The sequence below is a fragment of the Drosophila subpulchrella genome, chromosome 3L (genome assembly GCF_014743375.2).
Source record: "Drosophila subpulchrella strain 33 F10 #4 breed RU33 chromosome 3L, RU_Dsub_v1.1 Primary Assembly, whole genome shotgun sequence".
NCBI lineage: Eukaryota > Metazoa > Arthropoda > Insecta > Diptera > Drosophilidae > Drosophila > Drosophila subpulchrella.
Window position 1 is genome coordinate 10,632,870 of NC_050612.1, and position 21,934 is coordinate 10,654,803.

Sequence of the window (21,934 nt, forward strand, 5' to 3'; positions counted from 1 at the left end):
TAATTTTATTTCAGAATGGTATTTACCTACCTTTCCATACATTTATTATTGATAATGTTTTATTTTATAATTTAGAACTGATAATGTCTAAAATTCCGATAAATGACTATCTTAACCATTAATGGCTTCGAATTACCCTTAATTTAACCACAATAAGACCCTCCTTGCTCATAAATGACTCATATGATATATGATATTTTTCCCGCTGCTTTTTCCACTTTAATATTCCAAATATTTGCTGGAGATCAACAGCTGAAGGCCATGTCAAATGAAAGTGTGTGTTCCGATTTAAATATGACTTGTTTGGCTTGTCAGCCGGGCAAATGTGTCACATGGGTGGTGTGGGATCAGCATCTTATCTGATTCGTCTTTCAATTGTAAACACCTTTTGTGATAAGTCCCAGGGGCCAAATTAAATTTGGAAAAAATGCTGTATAGCAGGTATTTTTTGTTTTCTGCTCCACTTTTATTTTTCTTCTTTTTTATTTGAAGTCTTTATTTGCCCGTTAATTGGGCACGTGATGCGAGGGTGTCAGCTATCCGCTGCCCTCTATACCCCGTCTATATTCGCCTCGACTTTTTTCACTATCGGGCGAAAAAAAGAAGGAGGCGCGTTAATTAAATTTCAACTCGATTATGGCTATCTTGATTAGATTAAAGCCGCAGTGCTGCTCGAACAAATTTCAAGATATAAAAATAACTTTAAACTTCTATAGCAGTACGGGTCCATCCATCTTCCAGTGCCAGTGCACCTGACCTACGAAGGTCTAAAATTAGTGGTTGTAGTGAAAACATACATTAATGAGCTGACATGCAAAAGGCGGTCAGCAATTGAGCCTTGCTAAATTTACTTGGACAGAAATATAAAATTAATTACTGGGCTTTACTTTACACAGATCTATATTTATCTTTTAATTGTGGTTTGCTTAAACTATGCCCTTTAAAACATTTACAATATACATGAAGAAATTGGTGTTAAATAAATCTGCATTAATGTATATTCACTAATTACGTATATAAGGGTGTTGCAATGGAAAATAATTAAAATAAGCTAAAATATTATACAGAACCTTTTAAAATTTTAAACTATAAAGGTATATACAATTTTTTTTTTTTTTTTTAAATGCTAAATTACTTCCTTTGATAAACCCACCAACAAATATTTATTAAATTACATTTTTTTTTCCTCGGTGCACTACAAAAAATAGTTTTACACCCTGATAGTGCTAAAACAGATTGTGTATACGCAGTGTGGGCCTGGCCAAGAAATGGCCTAGCTTGCTATTTATCTTTGCACATAAATTGGCTGTAATTATGAACAATTATATACTAGATAGAACAGCACCATTGCTTCTTATATTAACCCATATTTTGTTGAGCTTTTCCCAGAAGAACAGAGGTCACTGCTCGTCTTGTTTGTAAATAAACAATTTTTCTGTTGATTTGTGGTTTGATTTGGTTACTTACCTTTGATTTCCACCTCTGTAAATGGTTTCTTTTTGACAGACTGTGAAATAAATAGGCAAAAAACGAAACGAGAGTGAAAATTAAATAAATAAAGACCAGTTAAAATAAACCGATCAGATATTATTTTTTTGGTGTTTACCTTGGTGGCCCGCTTGCCCAGCAAAGCTGTTCCCAGCATCTGTGAAATGAAAACAATAAAACCAGATAAAACATGAAGTATACTAAATAAAAGTCAGAGAGCCAAGAAAAAATATTAGTCAAAGTAAGAAAGAAAATGTGGCATACTCTTGAGCTGCGGGCTAAAATTAAAAAGGTATTTGGGGGTGGGTTAAAAGCAGATATTTTTACATTTCGTCTATTAGTCTTTTTATATATTTGACATTCTTGTTTATTACGTTGTTCTTTGGTTATTTTAGCACCCGCTCGTGTTTGTTGTTTTCCCCAATCTATTTGCATTTGAGGAATTCCGAACATCTCAACTGAGCCAAAAAGCGGTGCAAATGCAATTAGTTGGCTCTTTAAGACCAATATGAAAACATCAACCCCTCGATTAGGCCAAATATGAGGGAACTTGGCAGGGGGTTAGCTAAAGTGTTCGTGCTTTCTATTTATTTATTTCCCAATTTATTTCTCAATTACGTACTGAATGGCAAGTATTTAAACTATTTTTGATTAATTGCGAAAACGAACCAGCAAAACTGGTGAAAGTGTTTGCGTAAAAATCTGTAAAGATCAAATATTTCCATTTTCTCGAACAATGCTTGCTTAAAATTCATTAAAATTGTGTGCATGGTGGGAAAAGTTGATTAATTAAATCATGTGGAGCTTATTGACTGCGTGTGACCTTTTGGGTTTTAATTAGATTTTTATACAGAAAAGTAAGTTCATTTTAGAATTAATTATGTGCAAAATGCATAATTTTGGAGAGATTTATGTGGTTTAAAATAGGAAGTAAGTGTATTTATACAAAAATATTGTGTTTGTAAATTAAAAAGGCAATGATAAGAAATATGTTTTTATTAAGAACATTAGTGCATGCACATTAGTGCAAGTTAATATAGTAAGATCTGAAGGTTTCAAGCGGAAGGTTTATTTTCCTCTCAGTTCTTTTGTCTTGTAATGATACTTAAAATTCAAACTGCTGCCTAATTGTTGATTATAATGCAGCAGATGTTTACCTGGTGCGAACGGCAACTATGTAAAACCTTGGCCCAGGTTAGTTACCTTAGCCAACTGCTGGTTTATTGGCTTTAACAAAGAAAATAAATGCAGATTCTGGCATTGCTCACGTGCCAAGACGCATAAAATGTAAACATATTAATAAATTTGTAGAGAACGGCGTTTTAATGCTCATTTGATGGCATATTTCTTTGACACTTTTTCACGAGTTCACCAACAATTTTTATGTGCCGCAAAGCCTTGCCAAAATCATAAATCTGCGACTTGTTTGTATAAATCCAGACAAAATATTGTTGTGTCGTCAATCGGGAAATTCTGATAAACAAGAATCAAACTCTGGACCACAAATAAAAGTGCGCATAGTGTGCTCACATCATATTATGGTATGGACGAATTTCAAATATACACATCGAAAAGGTTGAGAAAAAGTTAATAATCGCCAATGTTTATATTGGCCAAGTATATATGTACATACGTCTATGCCGATAAACAATCGACTTTTTAATGCCTTGGAAAGCACCGAAGCGCATTTTGTATGCCAAAAATCATGGACGAGCACATTAAGAAACCATTATGATGCCACCCGCGAAAAGCCAATTTCCAGTGGAACATGCACACGTCTATATCTGTATCTATTTCTATATGCCTTTTATGGATGCTCGTCTGTACTTTTTAATGATGTGTCTTGGCTACAATGTTATGGTCTGCGACAGCGACGCATTTTATGACTTTAGACAAACAGAGTGCAATGTTGTGGAACAACTTTATGTGAGTCCTCACATACGCTTTTAAGTTTATATTTTTCTACATAGTTCTGGATAAATTATGGCATTTGTGCAGGTTTAAAGGCTGTCATTAAGTGATTTTCGTAGAAAAACTATGGTAAAAACAAAGGAGTAATAAAACTAGTTATTAAACCTGAAAAAATATCCGGAAGCTTCAATTGTACTCTAATTATAAAATGATTTCTTGATTTTAAAATTAGCACTGAGGAAATAAAACCAATTTAGTTTCGTAATAACTGCAAGCCAATTAGTTTTAAACAAGTACATATCGTAATTACAACTTATTTGTTGATCATATGAGCTCTTCAGCATTTAACACAACCATTAAGGCCACAATACTTATTCAAATTTGCTTAAAACCGAAAATAAACCTAGATAAATATTTGTATTGAACATCGTGTAATTCGGTTACGCTAAATATTTGACGAGACATGGTGAAATTAACAAATACGATCTGCTAATTTAGGTATTCCTTGGCGACCCTGACAGGCGATTTGCCGCAATGTAGTACCAATATTGTTATTAAAATTATTTATAGCCGGTTCGCGAGAGAGGGTTTTAATATTTGCTCATCATAAAAGAAATAAAAACAAATTGTGTATACAACGGAGGCAGCTTTAGTGCCTGCCAGACGTAGATCGAAAGTTGTTGCCACCATTGAAAAGCGATTAGGTAAATATTTATGCAAATGCGAGCAGGTTTTACAATAGAGACTCAAGATCAACTGGAATTAGGGTTTATACGTGGGAGGGTTATCCCATCGATAAGGCGAAACGGTACTTACCTTCAGCTGTTGACGCAGTCCACTCATTGGGCTCATTCAAAAACTGATAACTGAGATGGGGGAATGAATGCGGTGCCGGTGGCGTATGAGTAATATTTTGTTTTAAATGTTGGCCTACTTTCAGCTTTATTTACTAGCACTCGAATGTGTTGTGTGTATTAAATGTGTTAGCACTCTTGTCACTGTGTATAATTATTCACCAATAAAATGTATTTACTTTGTGTTTTATTTGCTTTTGTCTGCGTATTTAAGTCTTAATATTTTAGGGGGATTATTAATGGTGTGTGCTTTTATTATTTTGTTTTTGGCTAATATTGTATTTCTTTGTGAATCTCTAAAATTTATTTTAGCAGCGCGCGCGACTTTTTCAACGATCGTCTCGCCACGGAATCCCAAACAATATTGAGCATTTTGCGGCGCTACAACGCGCTCGAAAAGCTGCCAAAAAAAAGCGAAAGCCCAAAACAAGTCGTCCGAAGAGAGAAGTAGAGAGCGGTATACTCTCTGCCCAGTGGTTTTTGAACCAAAATTTTGAAATCTTCCCACATTCTGGGATTGCCATTTTGTTAATTTTTATTTTTTTTGATTTATTTTCCTCGATTTCGCTGCTCGTTCGCTCTTTGTCAACGACCAACAGCCGGCACAAAATTTAGATCTGGTGACGGGGCGAATTTTCGTTGGGTCTATATGTTTTTCTAAAGAAAGAACTGTGCCATCAGAACCGAAAGAAAATAACAAAAGCACTTGCTTAAACACGTTTCCCCATATTTGTTTATCAATGCATCTCCACGAGCAGCTTTTTCTGCCAAGGTCTCAAAGTCTGAAATCCCTTGTTGGGGATTAGCTAAGATCAGCACTCAAGAGGGTATTATATAAACTGGTGCTGGGCAAACTGCAAGTGTTATATTTAGTCGGACGCACGGACTCGAGTCATTCAACCCGGCTGCACATGAGACGACAGAAAGAAGTGCCTGTGCCAATGCAAGTGCGTTCGTGTGCCCACTCTGCGTATGAGCTATTTTTACCAATCGACAATTCGACCCCTTGGCCGTTTTCTCAAAAAATTTGGCAGACGCCGACAGAGCAGCGAAATCTTCGATGATTTTAATTAGGCAGCTGTCGTGGGCCGTTCAGATTGTTCAGGTGAGGCGTTCAAAAATGACACATTGCTCTTACGCCTTGGGGTCACAATAAGCTAAAGTTTTATTTTTGGGGAGTTGAGACAACAGGCAATTCGATTTTTTTCAGCTGCACAAAGAAACATTCATCATCAGTCCGACTTCTAGTATAAAAATAAAAAGTATAGCCAATGCATTTTTCAAGGTATCTTAAAGTGCCTACTCTAAATTGTATCCCTTTCTTGAGGCAACATTAACTTTATTATTTTAAAACTCATTAAAAATATATATTTTATAAGGTACATTAAGGTAATTTATAAATTTATATATATATAAGTATAATTTTAAAAACCCGAATTCTAATTAAATTATTTTATGTGTTCAAGATGTGGAACTCGGACTGTAGACCCAAGATTCATTCAATTTTTTATATTTTTAAAAACTGCACAATTGCTTAAGAGCTTTTTGCAAACCTGTTATCGATCGTTGGCTTTATCAGTGAATGACTTTACACCTAGATGTGAGCTTACTATGCTGCAAGAACATTCAGAGATCCCCCATCAAGATCGATTCAGTTCAGATGGCTTCTAAGCAGCGGCAACCGGAATTGAACTGTTTACGAGCTCATTATCATTTCATAAACATGAAAGCAGCAGTCACAGATATTTTATGAGTTATTTCTTTTTGAAGATTAATATTATTTCTTCTAACAGAGAGAAAAAAGGTAATAAAACCTTTGACCAAAGACCAGAACTGTGTGAACAACTAGCAAAGAGAATTATGGGGCGAATTCGGCTTGTTGCTCTTTATAGATTTCCAATGTAAATATTTACAATGTTTATTTTTAAACCATGTACATATATAGATATAATATACACGGTTGTACCCTGTGTATGCATGTTATGATCGCGCCAGATAAATATTATGAAACTTTGCTGGTTGCCCAGTGGCGGATCCCGTGATTTACGCTGGATTTTAACTGGGTGTTAATGACTCTGGGAACGGCGTTTAGCAACTTAAGTTAGTTATCGGCGAAAGGCAAACAGAAATGTCGCACTTGGCCGGGGTCTTAATGACCCAGCCGTGATATCATCGGTAGACAAATATACGGCTGGCTGACAAACGAAGCGTGAAAAGTGCCCAAGGTCGAGGGGCAAACAAAAAAGCGGAACTCTATCTATGCAATTGTAAGTTCAAAATTCTAAAACAAAAAAAAAACAGTGTAACGGAAGCCAAACAGTTAGCCAAGTCTACGAATCTACAAATCCAGCGCACTTACGGCGAGCGGATTTTCACTGATATCCTCTTGGTCCGCAATCTTGGCCAATTCGAAAGACACACACACGCGATAAGTTCGAATCCCGAAAGATTTGGACACGCGACCTATTGACTCTTTTTTTAGATCAGATGCTGTGGCCGCCGCGCCGACACTTTTTGTACTGGGATCTCTGCAGCGATCTGATCAGACATAAATATGTGTCCACTAACGAGACGCGACCAAGCCCAAAACGATCATCATTTGTGTGCACAGGGAGAAATCATGAGGTTAATAAACTACTATAAGATTATATGTCAATTACAGATAACATTATAAATAAATATTAAATAAGTCCATTATAATTTATAATTTAAAACCATATGACAAAAAATTGTTTTACTTAACAACGAGTAATTTCTCTAAGTACATTCATGTTAAAAGGTTTAATTAGTAAATATCAAATTATGGCATTTCTATCCACCCCTGCAACATTTAGTATTGGAATATTATATGTACATATAGGTATCATTTATAGTAAATGATACTATCAATTACCTAGAAATTAATAATGGTGAAGGTTGTTAATAATAATTAACAAAACAAATGTTTATTAAGGATGCTAAAAACCCTCCTAAAATTCTATGAACGTTTTTAGACAAAAAGAGATTAACTAAAGCTCTCATTTACAAACTAAGCTAGTTAGATTTAATTCTCAGTGTATGTCAAACAAATGTTGTATCGTGGGTGTTGCCAACAGATTCAGCCGCTGTTAATCTTGTTAGTACCGCTGTTAATGGGCATGCGTGGGAAATTCTGGGACCGACAATACCCTAGAATATTTTCTTTGTTCCATCGCACGTGGAAATTTAATTACCCAATTATTGACCCGCAAACACGTCGACTTTCCGCCGAAAAGCGTAGGAAAATTTCGAAAAACCAAAGTTTTTTATATTCCTTGCGAACTTTTTCAATTGAAATGTGATTTATTTATAATGGCGAACATTTAAAATTAAATTCGTTTAAAAATAGATTCGACCGATTCGGCTAAATAAACGAAAAAGTCGATTTATGACGGGATTCCTTCGCAGCAACGCCAGCCATTCGGGCTAATTTGTAAATGGCAACTAATTTGGCCCACAAACAAACAGCGAATGGAAATTAAGGTGGGCCAAGTAAATCAATGGGATTAATCGTGATTACAAGGCAGGTGTTTTAAGGCAATTACGTTGTGTTTATTGTTTCGATTAGCTTAAAATTCGTATGGCCTAGAAGTACAAGAGTCAAGGTTGAAGTTGAAAATCGATTACATATCATTGTGCGCTATGCTCGTTACTCTAGTTTCTCTAAGGACTACATATCACAAATCCGGATATTATCTGTACTATATTTAGATGCTAGTAAAAACCTACACGCTACTTAACAGAGAAAAATCAATGGGACGGGAAGCATAGTTCCCCTAAAAAAAGGTACTCCTAGTAGTAGATCCGTGTAAAATTGTGTCCTGTAGTGTGGAAGTATTTTGGTTTCTAGCTGATCTCTAATCTTAAAGCGCTTTAAGCTTGAAAAGCATTTTGCATTTACCATTTCATGATGATTTGCAGTATTATCACAATGTGTTTTCTTTAGCTTAGACCTGCATATAGCGATAGTTGGCAGTGGAACTACTGCGATATTGGCCCTCGCTAAGCTTGATGTATTGACCCAGGAAGTTGAGGACGGTGGCACTGCGGCAAATATTGTGCAGACAGCCCAGCAGATGGGGCGTCAGAATGGTGGTCAGTATGTAGGCCAGCTGGGGCATCCTATCCGTGTGTCCCAGCGGGCACAGCCAGTAGCCCCGCCTCACGGCATCCCTGGTATGGTGTGTGATGAAGGCACAGAGTAGGGAGCCCAGCATCAAGCTGGTCCGGAAGTAGTTCAAACAGGCGGTGCACATGTAGAACACCAGCAGCACCACTATAATACTGGAGCAGTGGAGGAAGGGCCGCTTCGAAAGATTGGTGGCATCCTAAGGGGGGTTTTAAGATCATTACTATTAGTTATACCATCTAGTCACACCCACTCACCTCCAGATACAGGGAACGCGCCTCCACAAAGTGGTCCAAGTCAATGAACGATGACACAACGAAGCAGGTGAAAATCAATATCCAGCCGAACAGCTGCGAGGTCCGCTCATAAAACTGGGTGGCAAAGGTGATGCCCGTGAGGGCTCCTATGGCCGCATGGGTGGCATTATCGGCCAGGGCCTTCAGCAGGGGATGCTGGGTCAGTTCCACAAAGTTGTCCCCCAGCAGACACGTAATGGTCACCAAGGTTGTCAGCACAATTCGCATATAGACCATTGTGTGGCAGTGGGGCATCGATTTCTGTGGGGGGTCTGCTCTACTTTTCCGGCTGGCGAAGCTCTGATTTCCAGGGACTGGACGGATTTGCTTGGTTCCCGGGACTCACCTACTCCTCCTGCCGTTGCTGATCCACGTAATCTTCGCTGCGGTGGCCACGTACTGCTGGCATCTTGTTTACCCGCAATTTGTTGTAAAATCCCGGCAAAGCGAAGTTACATGGATGGCTATTATGGATGTGAAAAAAAAGATTTGGTACTTTTATAAAAATAAATATTTATCGATAGTTTTCGGCCAATATCTGTAATATACTAACAGGTGTAAAATACTGTGAACCGTTACAAAATACCACTGTGATGATTCGAAAGAAATCTATATCATCTTCACCTTATCGCTCTTAAATTACTAATAGATAATTTTACAATTAGAATTAAAAATATAAGCGATAACATTTAAGCATTTAGAACTACTAATTGCGATTTGTACACATTGACAAATCAAAATAATTATAGACTCCCATGGTTGATTTATTGACAACCTCCTTCAATATCAAAAGAAACTACTTAAACTGATAAGACATAGGCATACACAAAACACTTAAATAAAATACTCAACAAACAAACGATTGACTGACGTTAGTCGATAAATCTTCATTAATAAATGTTACAAAAATGAAACTGTTTAAAATTAAATATTTTTTTATTTTATAAAACAAGCTATATATTTTTAAGAACATTAAAAACAAGCACTGTAAACATTAAAGGGATAATATTTGCTCTTAATAGCTTGACGGGCATGAGCAACTCGTTCGCCAGTGTGATATGAGTCTAAAAGAGCATGATCCTCAGCATCCAACTTGAAATCGAAGACATTGAAGTTCTCCTCAATGCGCTTGGGATTGGATGACTTGGGCAGTGGAATAGTTCCAAGCTCAATCTGTAAATATAAGAGAAATATGATCAGAAATATTACCAAAAATAGTTCTGAATATAAAAACCTTACCAGATATCGAATCAGCACTTGGGCAATACTTTTATTGTATTTGTCTCCGATGGTCTGCACCTTGCCATCGAACATGAAGGCGGGTGTCCTCAGTTCGGCATTTGCTCGACCCAGCGGGCAAAACGCGGTCACCACAATGTCATTTTGTTTGCACAGGGCAATCAGTTTCGTTTGATCCAACGCGGGGTGGACTTCGATCTGGGGAAATGGCTATTATCAACTAGAAACTTGAGGGGTATCATAGATTGACACACCTGATTGTGGATTGGCTTGATCTTGCAGTTGGCCAAAAGGCGGGAAAGCTGTTCCGAATTGAAATTGGAAACGCCGATGCTTTTAGTTAGTCCAAGATCAATTAACTTTTCCATGGCACGCCAAGTGTCCAGGTAATCGATGTCACTGTAATGAAATGTATGTTTGTATATACCGTAAAAACTTGGCTTACGATTCTAAAGAATTCGCGTTTTATTGCGAGATTTTTTTTTCGAAAATCGCAAGCAAATAAAACGATGGGCACCTTTTAAATCACGATTTTTGGGGTATGTCCTACAAATTATGACTTTTAAAGAGTTTAAAGATAAGAGAAGAACTAATGTCATAAGTAGTCGTATTTCACAATCAGTTGTAAGTTTTCAAACTTTAATTAATTCTTTAACTACTTACACGAGCTCCACCTCTCCATTGGCATCTTTGGGGATCAGTTCGTTGTCACCACGATATTTATAAGAGAAGGGCCAGTGAATCAGATAGAGGTCCACATAATCCAGACCTATGTTCTCCAAGGTCTTACGGCAGGCGTGTTCCACCCTCTCAGGTTCGTGGAAATGACACCAGAGCTATAGGATAAAGAATATTTATTATGATGTTCATCCGAAACTTATTCCCTTGCCAACTGACCTTGGTGGTGATGAAGATGTCCTCCCGCTTGATAACACCTTCTGCAATCTTTTTCCGAACCGCCGCGCCCACTTCGCCCTCGTTTCCGTAGAAATAGGCCGTGTCTATATGCCGGTAGCCCACATCAATCGCATGGAGAACGGCCCGTTCGCAATCGCCTTCCGTCGACTGAAATCAAAAGACATCAATAACGTTAAACGCTCTTAAATGACGTTAAACCTTTATATGCCCTGCTGATAAGCAACATTCCCAACCAATATCGGAGACGTGACCTTCCACTCATAGTCTTACCGCAAAGGTGCCCAATCCAATTGGCTGAATCTGGGTTCCGTCGATGTGCTTCAAGTAGCCTGTTTTTCCGGTCATCTTCACTGCAACACAGTTGAGCGCTGAATGTCCGGGTATCTCGATTTACTTGTCTTTTAAAGTTTCGGGAAGGAAAGGGCTCGGAGAACTTTCAAAAGCCTTCTAAGATATGGCGGGAATATCAGGACAGAATACCATTAAACAGTGAAACTATTTTCGCAAAGATATTGTCTCTCAAATCTATATATATATCATCAATTTGACATTTCTTACAACAAAACTCAAAATTAATATTGTGGTATACATTAAGAAAAATAAAGAAGCTTAGGATCTTTTATAAGTAGAGCTAATATTTTCGGGTATCTTACTAGTTTTGGTTTGATCATATATGTATTTTTAAGGCCAGGGAAAAGGATCATATTGTAATCATATTTTATGACGCCTTTTCAGTCGTAAAATCACAAACCAAATTATGATTTATTTAAGTCCAAAAGCTTACGATTTACGCTGTGGAAATACCCATACTAAAATGTGCGAACTTATTTAAATCTCGTTTATCGATAGTAAGTTCGCGCGTAAAGTTTATTACTTGAGTACTTCGTTTGTAAGCTTAACACATGTGGGCTTGGCTGTATTTTTGTATTATTTATGGTTGTGCATTATTGCAATTTGCTTTTCAATTTTAAATAATTGAATTCAAACAGATGGGGGCGGTCTTGCATTAGTCTATGTGATCTTGATTAAATGGAATTTTTCATGCGAATTCTTCTCTAAGAACTAGTAGAAGCGAAAGCTCTCTTTGTATATTTTTATCTCTCTCTCTAATCACAAAAGATCAGCAGGGGTAAATACAAAAGGGAAGAGGCATGTTTTTATATTTCTTTACAAAAAAAATCACATATTTTAATCATGTTATACAGGCTGTTTAAAAGGTTTATAAAACTTAAAGGTTTGTAAAACTATACACCCCTAATACTATTTATTATTGACGTCATGAGTGATAAGGTTGCAATCGGACCTTTAAACTATCTATACATTCTACATTTACAGGATCGTAATACAAAAACGATCGAAACTTACATTGTGAAACAATATTTTCAATCCTTATATCCTAATAAACCCAAAATTAAAAAGTTTGTAATTAAATTACAATAGGTATCAAACCCTTATTTATTCAACGAATATAAAGTCTACATTATAAATGTGCTTTTCAAAATATCCATGTTATCAAAATATCAAAACCATGTAAAATATCAATTATTCCTCTAACATTTCAGCTCAAAACTCGATGCTGAATGGATAGTTCTTGCTCTTGATGGCATGGGTCATGGGGATCAGACGTTCGCCAGTGTGATACGAATCCAAAACGGCATGATCCTCAGCATCCAACTTAAAGTCGAAGATCTTGATGTTCTCCTCGATGCGCTTGGGATTGGAGGACTTTGGCAATGGGATGGTTCCAATCTCAATCTGGTTGGACAAATATTATCATAGATAAATGTATGTTGCATATAAATAAATCTCTTTTCAAATCCCTACCAGATATCGGAGCACCACTTGGGCGGTGGACTTCTTGTACTTGTCTCCAATGGCCTGCACCTTGGCATCGTAGATATAGTTGGGAGTCTTTTCAGCCGGATTGGGTCGTCCCAGAGGGCAATAGGCGGTCACCACAATATCATTCTTTTTGCACAGGGCAATAAGTTTTTTCTGGTTCAACGCGGGATGACACTCGATCTGGAAAATAGTCCATTAGTAACTGAAAACCTAAGGGAAAACCACAAATGGCGCACCTGATTGTGGATTGGCTTGATCTTGCAATTGGCAAGTAGGCGAGTCAACTGCTCCGAGTTGAAATTTGAAACGCCGATGCTTTTGGTCAGGCCCAGTTCCACCAGCTTCTCCATGGCACGCCAGGTGTCCAGGTAATCGATGTCGCTATAAGGGGAAAATTGGTATATTATTATTGTTTTATATGTTCTTCAGTTACCCACTTGAGTTCCACCTCTCCCTTGGCATCGGTGGGCATCATTTCGTTGTCGCCCCTGTAGACATAGGAGTAGGGCCAGTGCATCAGGTAGAGGTCCACGTACTCCAGTCCAAAGTTCTTCAGGGTCTTACGACAGGCGTACTCAACCCTCTCTGGCTCATGGAAGTGGCACCATAGCTAAAATGGGTTTCCATTCAGGGATTGGTTTATGATGTATAGTACACTCCGGAACTGACCTTGGTGGTGATGTGTATGTCCTCCCTCTTGATGACGCCGTCGGCAATCTTCTTCTGGACAGCCGCACCCACCTCGTTCTCGTTCTCGTAGAAGTAGGCGGTGTCTATGTGCCGGTAGCCCACATCAATCGCATGGAGCGTGGCCCGCTCACAATCGCCACCCAGAGACTATAAAAAAGGGCAAATCACTTTATTATGGGATAGGTTCCCCCTGATAACCATAATATTGCCCAGATCGATATCAGAGACGTGATCATCAGGGCGTAATCTTACCGTATAGGTACCCAGTCCTATGCTCTGGATCTGGGTGCCGTTGTTGTGCTTCACGTACGGAATTTTACTGGACATCTTTGCGGTTTCGCAGTTGCGGGCTGACTGACTAAACTAAGTTTCTCGCTGGGAAAGTTCTGAAAAAAGCTCTGAGTACTACTCTGTGTGTAGTTCCAAAGGCCCTGTGAGTTTTGGCGGGCGAAAATAGAGATAACACAGAGATAAACTTTTGAAACGGTTTTTCAAATTTAAAAAAAAACACCTCAAAGTTTATATTGAATTTTAACATGATAAATAAGAAAAGCTTTAAAAGTTTGCGGAATTATCAGCAAATGTTCATCCTTTAGAATAGCTACAGATAGATATATATTAAATTCTTAATGATTTCAAGCTTAATAATTCCCATAATTACAAAAATATTTAACATAATTCGATAATACCAAATATTAATTAGTTACTTTGTTTTAAGTCAGAGATTTTGTTTTTCAGTTTCCTAATAACTTTTATGATAAGCACTTATTTATTGAATTCTAAGTAGTGAACTTGGTGAACTTCTTATCAAGGTGTGGTGAAAGTATCTGCCATTCGACTTCTCATTGAATCTTAAGGGAAATTAATCATTAAAATACTATATAAATTGAAAAATCAGTGATTTTAAAAGCCGAAAGACTCTAGCAATTTCTGTGCCTCCTGGAAAAAGTAGAATTTCGGGTAACCACCACACCTATGAGACCAGTGAAAGCTTCGCCTGGGGTTTTATATCTGAGGCGCATGACTGGAACCTTTTGGGAGGACGGAACACTTTGGAAGCGGCACAACATCTGTTATTCAAAGAGGCACAATGTAGCAGACCTTGCCACCGTCGGACAACTAAAGGAATTTTTCGTAGCGCCTGGTGAGTTCCCACCCGAGGAATGTGTGTGTGCTCCGATCCAAGCCACTCTTAACCGAAAAATAATACTCCAGCGAGTGTCTGGGAAATGAAAAGCGGTACTGAAGTTGAAATATGAACGAAAACCCCTAGATATTTGTGTACCCCTAAAGGATTCATGTGAAAGTGCGTTGAAATCTATAAATACTCCTTGGGTAACTAGACCAAGTCACGACAGTCCCACCACATTTGCATCCACATGGAGGTGTCCAAGTGCATGTCGGGTGCTCACTGGTCTTGCCTTGGTCTGGTCTAGTTTCTGGCCCTTGCCATGGAGGTGTAGGAGGAGAACGGCCATCAAGCCGTGGTTAGCTGAAAATTATTGTATTGTAATTTCAGTATACGCAGCACGCCGACAACTGCGCATGCCACAAAGCCCGGACTCCCGAACTTGCACCCCCGCCAATCGAGGCCAGCAGAAAAGCTGAGGGAGGAAAAAATTAGGAGGAACAGCAGGGGACACCTGCAGCAACACCTGCCCAACCGGGAGCCCAAGGAAATCTTAATTTAGGAGCCAGGGATTTCAAGGAACTCGAGGAAGAAGGAGCTATACGACTTTACTTTAGGCAGCTCCAAGAAACCATAGTAAATTTGGAGCATTCTATCAAGGGAATCTATGCAAGAAATCGTACAAAACTAAGGAACTCAAGTAATTCAAAAATCATTTATTGAATCTAGGAAACAGAAGGTATCAAAGTTCTTAAAGAAACTTAAAGAATTATATGTACTATACTAATCAGTAACTTTGAGAAACTGAAGAAGCCTAAGGAACCTGAAGAATTCACGGAACTAAACCAATCCAAAGAAATCAAGGAACCCAAGTAATTCGAAAAAAAACGCAAGGAAACTAAGGAACAGAAGGTATCAAAGTATTTCAAGAAACCCAAAGAACCTGTACTACCCAATAAGTTAAAGAGATCTAAGTAGCCAACGGAACCTGAAGAATTTGCGGAATCTGAAGAATTCGCGGAACCTAATCAGCAAAGGAACTCTTAAGGTCTAGTAACGCAAGGAACCCAAGGATCTAGGAGAGGTATTCAAGGAACTCAAGGAACCTTTGGAACCCCAAGGAACTCAAGGAACCCTGGGACTCTAGGAACTCATAGTATAGCCAGATCCCTTAGCACATAGCTCCCAAGAATGGCGGCTGTGGTTCATGGATGCAGCAGTCCGCGGCAGCGCTCCTGCAATGGCAGCAGTTCTCCGGGCGGTCACCATGGCTCCACGCCCTCCTCCGCCTACCCCACCATGCCCAAGTACTCAAGGACCGTCAGTCAGCAGCTGTACGCCACAACTCAGCAGTTTTTCGCCGGCGCAGGAGGGATGCAGGATGCGGGCTACGGCTATGGGATGTCATCCTCCGGCGGACAGAGACCGCTCTCCGCCTCCGCTCTGCCGGAAACGGCGGCGGCCAGTCGCAACTATTGGGGTCACCACAACGCCTTCTATCACACGGGCGGCAGGCATTACAGCAAGCGCAAGTCCGCCGTGGAGCTGCTGGCGGAGTCCAAGCCCTTCTACATCAAATCCGAGGCGGTTTTCGAGCGACTGCAGCAGGCGAGCTACCGCAATGGAGGGGGCAACAATGGAGCCAGCGGAAAGAGGGGACGCAGACCGGATGAGCCGTCGTCCCATGGGTATCATCATGACCTGGAGGACAGGCGGTACATGAGCTTGAATCTCAGTCGGCAGCAGCAGGTGCAACAGCAGGTGCAACAGCAACAGCAGCAGCAGCAGCAACAGCAGTACCTGCACAACCACCATCCCCACCCACACCAGCACCACCCGCACTCCCGACACGCCCAAGGCCAAGGTCAAGGTCGAGTCGGGGGAGGTGGCGGGGTAGGGGGAGTCGGCGGAGCAGCCGTGAACAACAACCTACTGCAGCATAAGCTGCGCATGCTGCTGGGATCGGAGACGGGAAAGGAGCGCAACGGAGGCGGAGGAGCCACCTTGAGGCGTCACGAGATGAACGACGGCAGTGCGGAGCTCCTGCCCACGGATTACGGCGAGGAGGAGCTGGGTGGGCAGGCGGGCGCCCTCAGGATCCCCCCGCCCCTCTACATGCCCGCCCATGGTTTCGGGCGGGACGGCGAGGAACCCCTTGTTCTCACCGAGAACTATCGACCCATCAGCCCGCCCGCCGAGTATGCGGCCAAGTCGGGTCAGGCCCACAACGATCGCTACAGGTGAGATAGATGATGCTGTATGGGATGGATATGTTGAATATAACGTTGAGGAGATACACATATAAGAAATACACAAATCTTAAGAGTTTAAAACTTAAGATCATTGCAATCGAACAAATTCATTGCGAATGATGCAATATGGCTTTCTTTAAGAGAACGTTGAAAGATACTGTTAAAGCTATCTTCAGAAAATAGTATCTTTATTTAAAATGCTATTCAGAGCTAGCCGAAAAGTAATATATATCATTTTCATGGGGGTTACAACAAAGTTATTCAATAACAATGTTTTTTTTTCAGTCTAGATATTTGAAATGAAAGGTCTTAAGTCTTGCTAAACATAATTTAGTGGTGTTAGGTGTTAGCTAGTAGACCCCTTTGATTAAAACCAAGTAGTTTCATACTATAAGCTCTAAAATAAACACTCAATTTATTGGAACTTAAAGTAGAGTAGGTTTATATTTACCATCTTTCAAAAACTTTTTTAATGGTAATTTTAATAAAATGTTAACCTCAGGTAACCCATCTGATAACTAATTATCCTAATATTCCAGATACAACTACCAGCGATCGTACTCGCATTCGCACGAGGTTCCCAACACGGGGGAGGATCGCAGTGCCCCCTATCCCTCCGGCGACTTCAACATCAATAGCCACAAGTCGCTGCCGGATCTGCACACCCAGATCAGTCGTCACTCCCCGCACAGCGAGATCCTGAGCTGCTGCAGTCGGGGAAATCGGTCGATCAAGTCCGCCGGCGAGTCCTCGATCAACCGCGATTCCGGCGGAAGTTCCGGTCACTACACCCATCGCAGTGAGCCGTGCTACAAGAGAGAGCGCCAAAGGGATGTGGCCGGAAGTGGGGCTCCGGCGAGCGGAACAATCAAAAACTGTTGCACCCTGGTGGCGGCCACCCGGAGGGATAGTGGTTCCTCTACCCAGCATAGTGCGAATTCCTACTGTGGCTATGTCACTCCGGCTGGGGATTACTCGGGCATGAGTGGGGGTCGCAACACGGAGTGTTTGGATTGCCGCTGCAAACAGGACACCGGAATGGGTTCCGATTATCTGCTTAACTTTACGCCCACTCCAGAGGTTCCGGAGGCCTTCCAGGACGACTACACACCCACTCCCCCATCGCCCAGGCTCAAGACCCAGACGCCCCGATACTCGAGCTCCTCCAGCCAGCAGCTGCACACCAGTTCCCAGGGCTACACGAGCATCAATCACTCGCAGAGCTCCCTGGTCCAGAGTCCCGGATCGGCGCCCTCCGTGGACGACATCAGTCCACCGCCCATCCAGTTCAAAAGGCAGCGGTGCATCCGCTTCAAGAACAGGAATCGACTGCCAGTTCAAGGAGGTGGGTACTCCTATGGAAAGGTTTTACTAAAAAAATATTTTTGAGCTTATATATAGCATAAAAGTTTTTGTAGAGTCTTAACAAGATTTTTTCAAGCTTTGATCCACTTTTTAAATATAAAACAAGAAAGAACGCTATAGTCGAGTGCCTCGACTATCAGATACCCGTTACTCAGCTAAAGGGACCAAAGGGAAATGGAAATAAGCAAGCAGCAGAGCAAGACTGAAATGCGCCACCTACCGGCGGTAGACAGATTTAAGCGTTATGGGCGTTAGGGTGGGCGTGGCAAATTTTTTTTTGGTCAATCGATAGGTATTAACGAGACCGATACAGTTCAGTTAAAATTTTGTATCTAGCATGAAAATTGTGGGCGCCACAGGCTTGGGCGGTTTGTGGGCGTTAGAGTGGGCGTGGCATATTCGCGTATCAAAATTGCGCTGCGTACAAAGCTACGGAATCTAAATCTGAAATCCTGATTCTATATCTTTGATAGTTTCCGAGATATCCACGTTCATATTTACGATTTTTTGAAGTTTGGGGGCGGTTTGTGGGCGATAAAGTAGGCGTGGCAAACTTTTTTTTGAATCAATCGATAGGTATTGATGAGAACAATACATTTCAGTTAAAATTTTTATTCTAGCATCAAAACTGTAGGAGCCACAGTTTTGGGCGCTTTGTGGGCGTAAAAGTGGGCGTGGCACTCTACTGAAACAAACTTGCGCTGCGTAAGAAGCTCAGGAATCTGCACGCCAAATCTCAATAGCCTAGCTCTCATAGTTTCCAAGATCTCAGCGTTCATCCGGACAGACAGACGGACAGACGGACAGACGGACAGACGGACAGACGGACAGACGGACAGACGGACAGACGGACAGACGGACATGGCTAGATCGACTCGGCTAGTGATCCTGATCAAGAATATATATACTTTATGGGGTCGGAAACGCTTCCTTCTGCCTGTTACATACTTTCCGACGAATCTAGTATACCCTTTTACTCTACGAGTAACGGGTATAAATATTTAGCAACAATTTTGTTAAGTGAAAAGCTTTTGAGGTCTATGGATTACCCATGGCACTTCAAAAAAAACCATGTTAATTTATTCTTTTATGGAAACAACAGTCCTAAATAAGAAGTATATTACAGTCTGCTTATAACCTTCTCTTGAAATAGTTTATTTTTGTCTATCATTTACTATGTTTATGCTATGAATTTCATGCAATATTTCTCCAATACATGAAATTATAATAGCCCCTGTTTATACAACACAGACAAATTCATGAAATGATTTTAGTAAAGCTGTCAAATTTTTCGAATTTGATATAGAGCTCTATAAAGTAGTAGGCTGTGCCTCAGCATTTCGTAAATTGGGACTGAATTCATAGTCAACTTTCGTATGTTATCGAATTCATGAAACGGTGTTTATGCACACCCGAATTTTCTCATTTCATGAGTTGATTTCATGAAATAGGCATAGCATAAACACAGTATATATCATAATCATTATCATGTCTACATTTTCCTCTAAATGTATTTATTTTTGAATGATCAAAATGTAGTTAATCTTAAAAGATCTTTAAATGTCCCTTTTCATTGTGCTTTTGCTTGCCAACAAGGGTTAAAAAATACAGATATTTCAGTATAGCACTTTTTTTCCATAACACCTATTTCCATTTTAAGCCAATTTTAATGCATATATTTTCCTTGTGCAGAAATGGGAGGACCACCGGGATCAGGAGGAAGCCTAGCGCCCCCGGGATCTGGAGGAATGGGCCCGGCTAGCGGTGTCCTGGCTGCGTACAAGCAGCATCGAGGCAGTGTGGACCACGAGAACGTCTTCTTCCCCAAAGGTTTCTCCTCGGAGGTCTACCACAGCAGCTTGGACATGGAGAGGGAGGCCCTGAATGCCAGCATTTCGGAGCTGGAGAAGTTCTTCGATCGCCTGGGACTGAACGATGAGGCCTTCCACGAGATCTACAGTCAGCCGAGGAGACACCACTCGGAAACGGATGACGCCTCGGATGATTCCAGCACCGTTTTCTTCTCGGATGTGAGCACCGTGGACTCGATGAGATTGCCGGATAGTACGGAAACCCAGCCGCAGGCCACCCAAGCCTATCGACCCTCGGAACCGCCATCGATTGTGGAGCGCAATGCCAGGATCATCAAGTGGCTGTGCAACTGCAAGAAGATGCAGTGCACCTGAGGATCGCCGGGGCAGTGCAGCTGCGGATTCGGATTTGGATTCGGACGCTGAGCCACTGATTTATAGATTCTACTCGACCACCCCGATTAAAACACGACTGCGGATTTATGCAAAAACAAAACACTGATCACAGATGGGTGGTTGGTTCCTTTGGGTTATAAAATCGTCATAAGGAGGAAAAGTAATCCAGGGTAAAAATGTTAGCCTACACATTTTTTTTTGCTAAGCAACATAAGCCACTAAACCGATTACATATCTTAATCATTAAATAGCTAAAAAATAATTGAAGGTTTTATAGGCCCTACAAATATTTTCTGCTTGCTCAAGATACGCTATTTCAAGCTTAATTTATTTAAAAACCAATAGAAATATCTAACATGAAAATTAACGGACACACTTAATACTTTTTAAAATTTTTTAATAAATATTTTCATAGTATCCAATTTATATAAGGAAGACAATTTAAAAAATATATAATAAATCAATAAAAATATTGCAACATTAAAGAAAAAATGCCGGTTCATAACTGGAAAATCGATATTCTGTTGGTTCTAAAATTTAAATATTAATATTCATTTGCCAAAAATTACCCAGAGATAACTTTTCACCTTTATGCTTTTTACTCCAAAAGAATCAACCACCTGTCCACGGAAATCCACAAAAACACTGCTCAAAAAGTCAAGTTAAGTCAGTTGAAAGTTTCGAACATGATTAGCATGGTTAGCCTCACCTACCTGTACAATGGAACTAGGAATTACGAGCAGGAGTCTCGATTCGATTATGGATGTGCGTTTCTTCTCTTTTACTGCGCCCGTTCTCGCGCAGTTCAATTACACCATTGATATTTGTATTGCCAACGGTAATGATATTGTCTTACGTATACTAATCAACTAGCAAGCGATCGTTCATATTACTCTTATACACAGCGGTATTATTAGATGAATTATTGTACAATTAGTTCTCGTAACTTATATATATATATATAAATATTATACATATACGACTAGTTGCCAAAACCGAAAACAAATAAAGTACACGAAACCACTAAAATCACAAATTGAAATTGAAATGAACCTACCTATTTATGTAATTGTACATGGTTTGCATGGCGAATAAATAAAATATTTATGATTATCAAATTAATTGAAATATATATAGAAAATCAATGGAACATGAGCGTTGTTTTATTAATCTTTCGGTTGGGAACTTTTTTTTATAACCTATTTGTTCGGGAAACTTAATGTAAAAAATATTCAGAATATGTTAAGTCCTATGGATCAATTAAAATTTAATTGCATAAATGTATTATTAATAAACACGTGAATAAATTTAAATTTGGCGCTAAGCGAACCGGTAAAAAGAGCTGACACAGTAATGTGCGAAGCGTGGCCAGATCGTATGACGGTCTTGTTAACCGATTATGCGTTGCCACATTTTCAACGGGAACTGTTTGAATTTAAAATATTAAAAGGTCTGGCAGCCCTTTTCCGGTTTGCTAACCGCCAAATTCGAAATAGTTGTTTTATTCAATATTTAGGTTTTGTACCACATAATAAAATTTCTTATATTTGAAATTATTTATTATTATGTTTTGCTTATTTTCCAACTTTACTAAGA

The 21,934-nt window shown here is 39.8% G+C and overlaps 5 protein-coding genes and 1 long non-coding RNA gene across 8 annotated transcripts in view; 2 read left to right on the forward strand and 4 right to left on the reverse strand.

Annotated features, from left to right (window-relative positions):
• LOC119553028 (calcium-binding protein E63-1) overlaps positions 1 to 6,799 on the reverse strand; it is a 31,376-nt gene extending 24,577 nt beyond the window's left edge. Inside the window, exons 1-3 of one of the 2 annotated variants that reach the window (XM_037863086.1) lie at positions 6,613 to 6,799; positions 1,607 to 1,645; positions 1,468 to 1,507 (exon numbers count right to left, since the gene is read on the reverse strand). In XM_037863086.1, coding sequence (XP_037719014.1) covers positions 1,468 to 1,507; positions 1,607 to 1,645 — 79 coding nt within the window. In that variant the 5' untranslated portion in view covers positions 6,613 to 6,799. Of the gene's footprint in view, positions 1 to 1,467; positions 1,508 to 1,606; positions 1,646 to 4,215; positions 4,612 to 6,612 lie in introns of those variants that run through there. The other variant, XM_037863084.1, reaches the window with a different exon arrangement.
• A 642-nt stretch (positions 6,800 to 7,441) lies between these two features.
• LOC119553030 lies at positions 7,442 to 12,676 on the forward strand. The gene is made up of 2 exons (XR_005219753.1): positions 7,442 to 7,754; positions 12,416 to 12,676. It is a non-coding gene; the product is annotated as an uncharacterized LOC119553030 (long non-coding RNA).
• On the reverse strand, positions 7,802 to 9,184 carry LOC119553027 (transmembrane protein 267). The gene is made up of 2 exons (XM_037863083.1): positions 8,658 to 9,184; positions 7,802 to 8,599 (listed from the first exon to the last, which is right to left on the reverse strand). The coding sequence occupies exons 1-2, from the start codon at positions 8,949 to 8,951 to the stop codon at positions 8,219 to 8,221; spliced, it is 675 nt and encodes a 224-aa protein (XP_037719011.1). The 5' UTR covers positions 8,952 to 9,184; the 3' UTR covers positions 7,802 to 8,218.
• Positions 9,610 to 11,216, reverse strand: LOC119553024 (aldo-keto reductase family 1 member B1). The gene is made up of 6 exons (XM_037863081.1): positions 11,124 to 11,216; positions 10,833 to 11,000; positions 10,599 to 10,771; positions 10,190 to 10,334; positions 9,936 to 10,133; positions 9,610 to 9,869 (listed from the first exon to the last, which is right to left on the reverse strand). The coding sequence occupies exons 1-6, from the start codon at positions 11,196 to 11,198 to the stop codon at positions 9,669 to 9,671; spliced, it is 960 nt and encodes a 319-aa protein (XP_037719009.1). The 5' UTR covers positions 11,199 to 11,216; the 3' UTR covers positions 9,610 to 9,668.
• LOC119553026 (aldo-keto reductase family 1 member B1) lies at positions 12,341 to 13,789 on the reverse strand. Its single transcript, XM_037863082.1, has 6 exons — positions 13,638 to 13,789; positions 13,365 to 13,532; positions 13,133 to 13,305; positions 12,932 to 13,076; positions 12,678 to 12,875; positions 12,341 to 12,608 (listed from the first exon to the last, which is right to left on the reverse strand). Exons 1-6 carry the CDS (start codon positions 13,710 to 13,712, stop codon positions 12,417 to 12,419), a joined length of 951 nt encoding a protein of 316 aa, XP_037719010.1. The 5' UTR covers positions 13,713 to 13,789; the 3' UTR covers positions 12,341 to 12,416.
• Positions 13,790 to 14,256: 467 nt separating this feature from the next.
• LOC119553022 lies at positions 14,257 to 21,488 on the forward strand. 2 transcript variants are annotated; one of them, XM_037863078.1, is made up of 4 exons: positions 14,257 to 14,529; positions 14,905 to 16,754; positions 17,306 to 18,111; positions 19,824 to 21,488. In XM_037863078.1, exons 2-4 carry the CDS (start codon positions 15,706 to 15,708, stop codon positions 20,315 to 20,317), a joined length of 2,349 nt encoding a protein of 782 aa, XP_037719006.1. In that variant the 5' UTR covers positions 14,257 to 14,529; positions 14,905 to 15,705; the 3' UTR covers positions 20,318 to 21,488. The 2 variants fall into 2 exon arrangements, with proteins under 2 accessions (XP_037719006.1, XP_037719007.1); XM_037863079.1 differs by lacking the exon at positions 14,257 to 14,529 and adding an exon at positions 14,545 to 14,691.
• Positions 21,489 to 21,934: the final 446 nt, after the last annotated feature.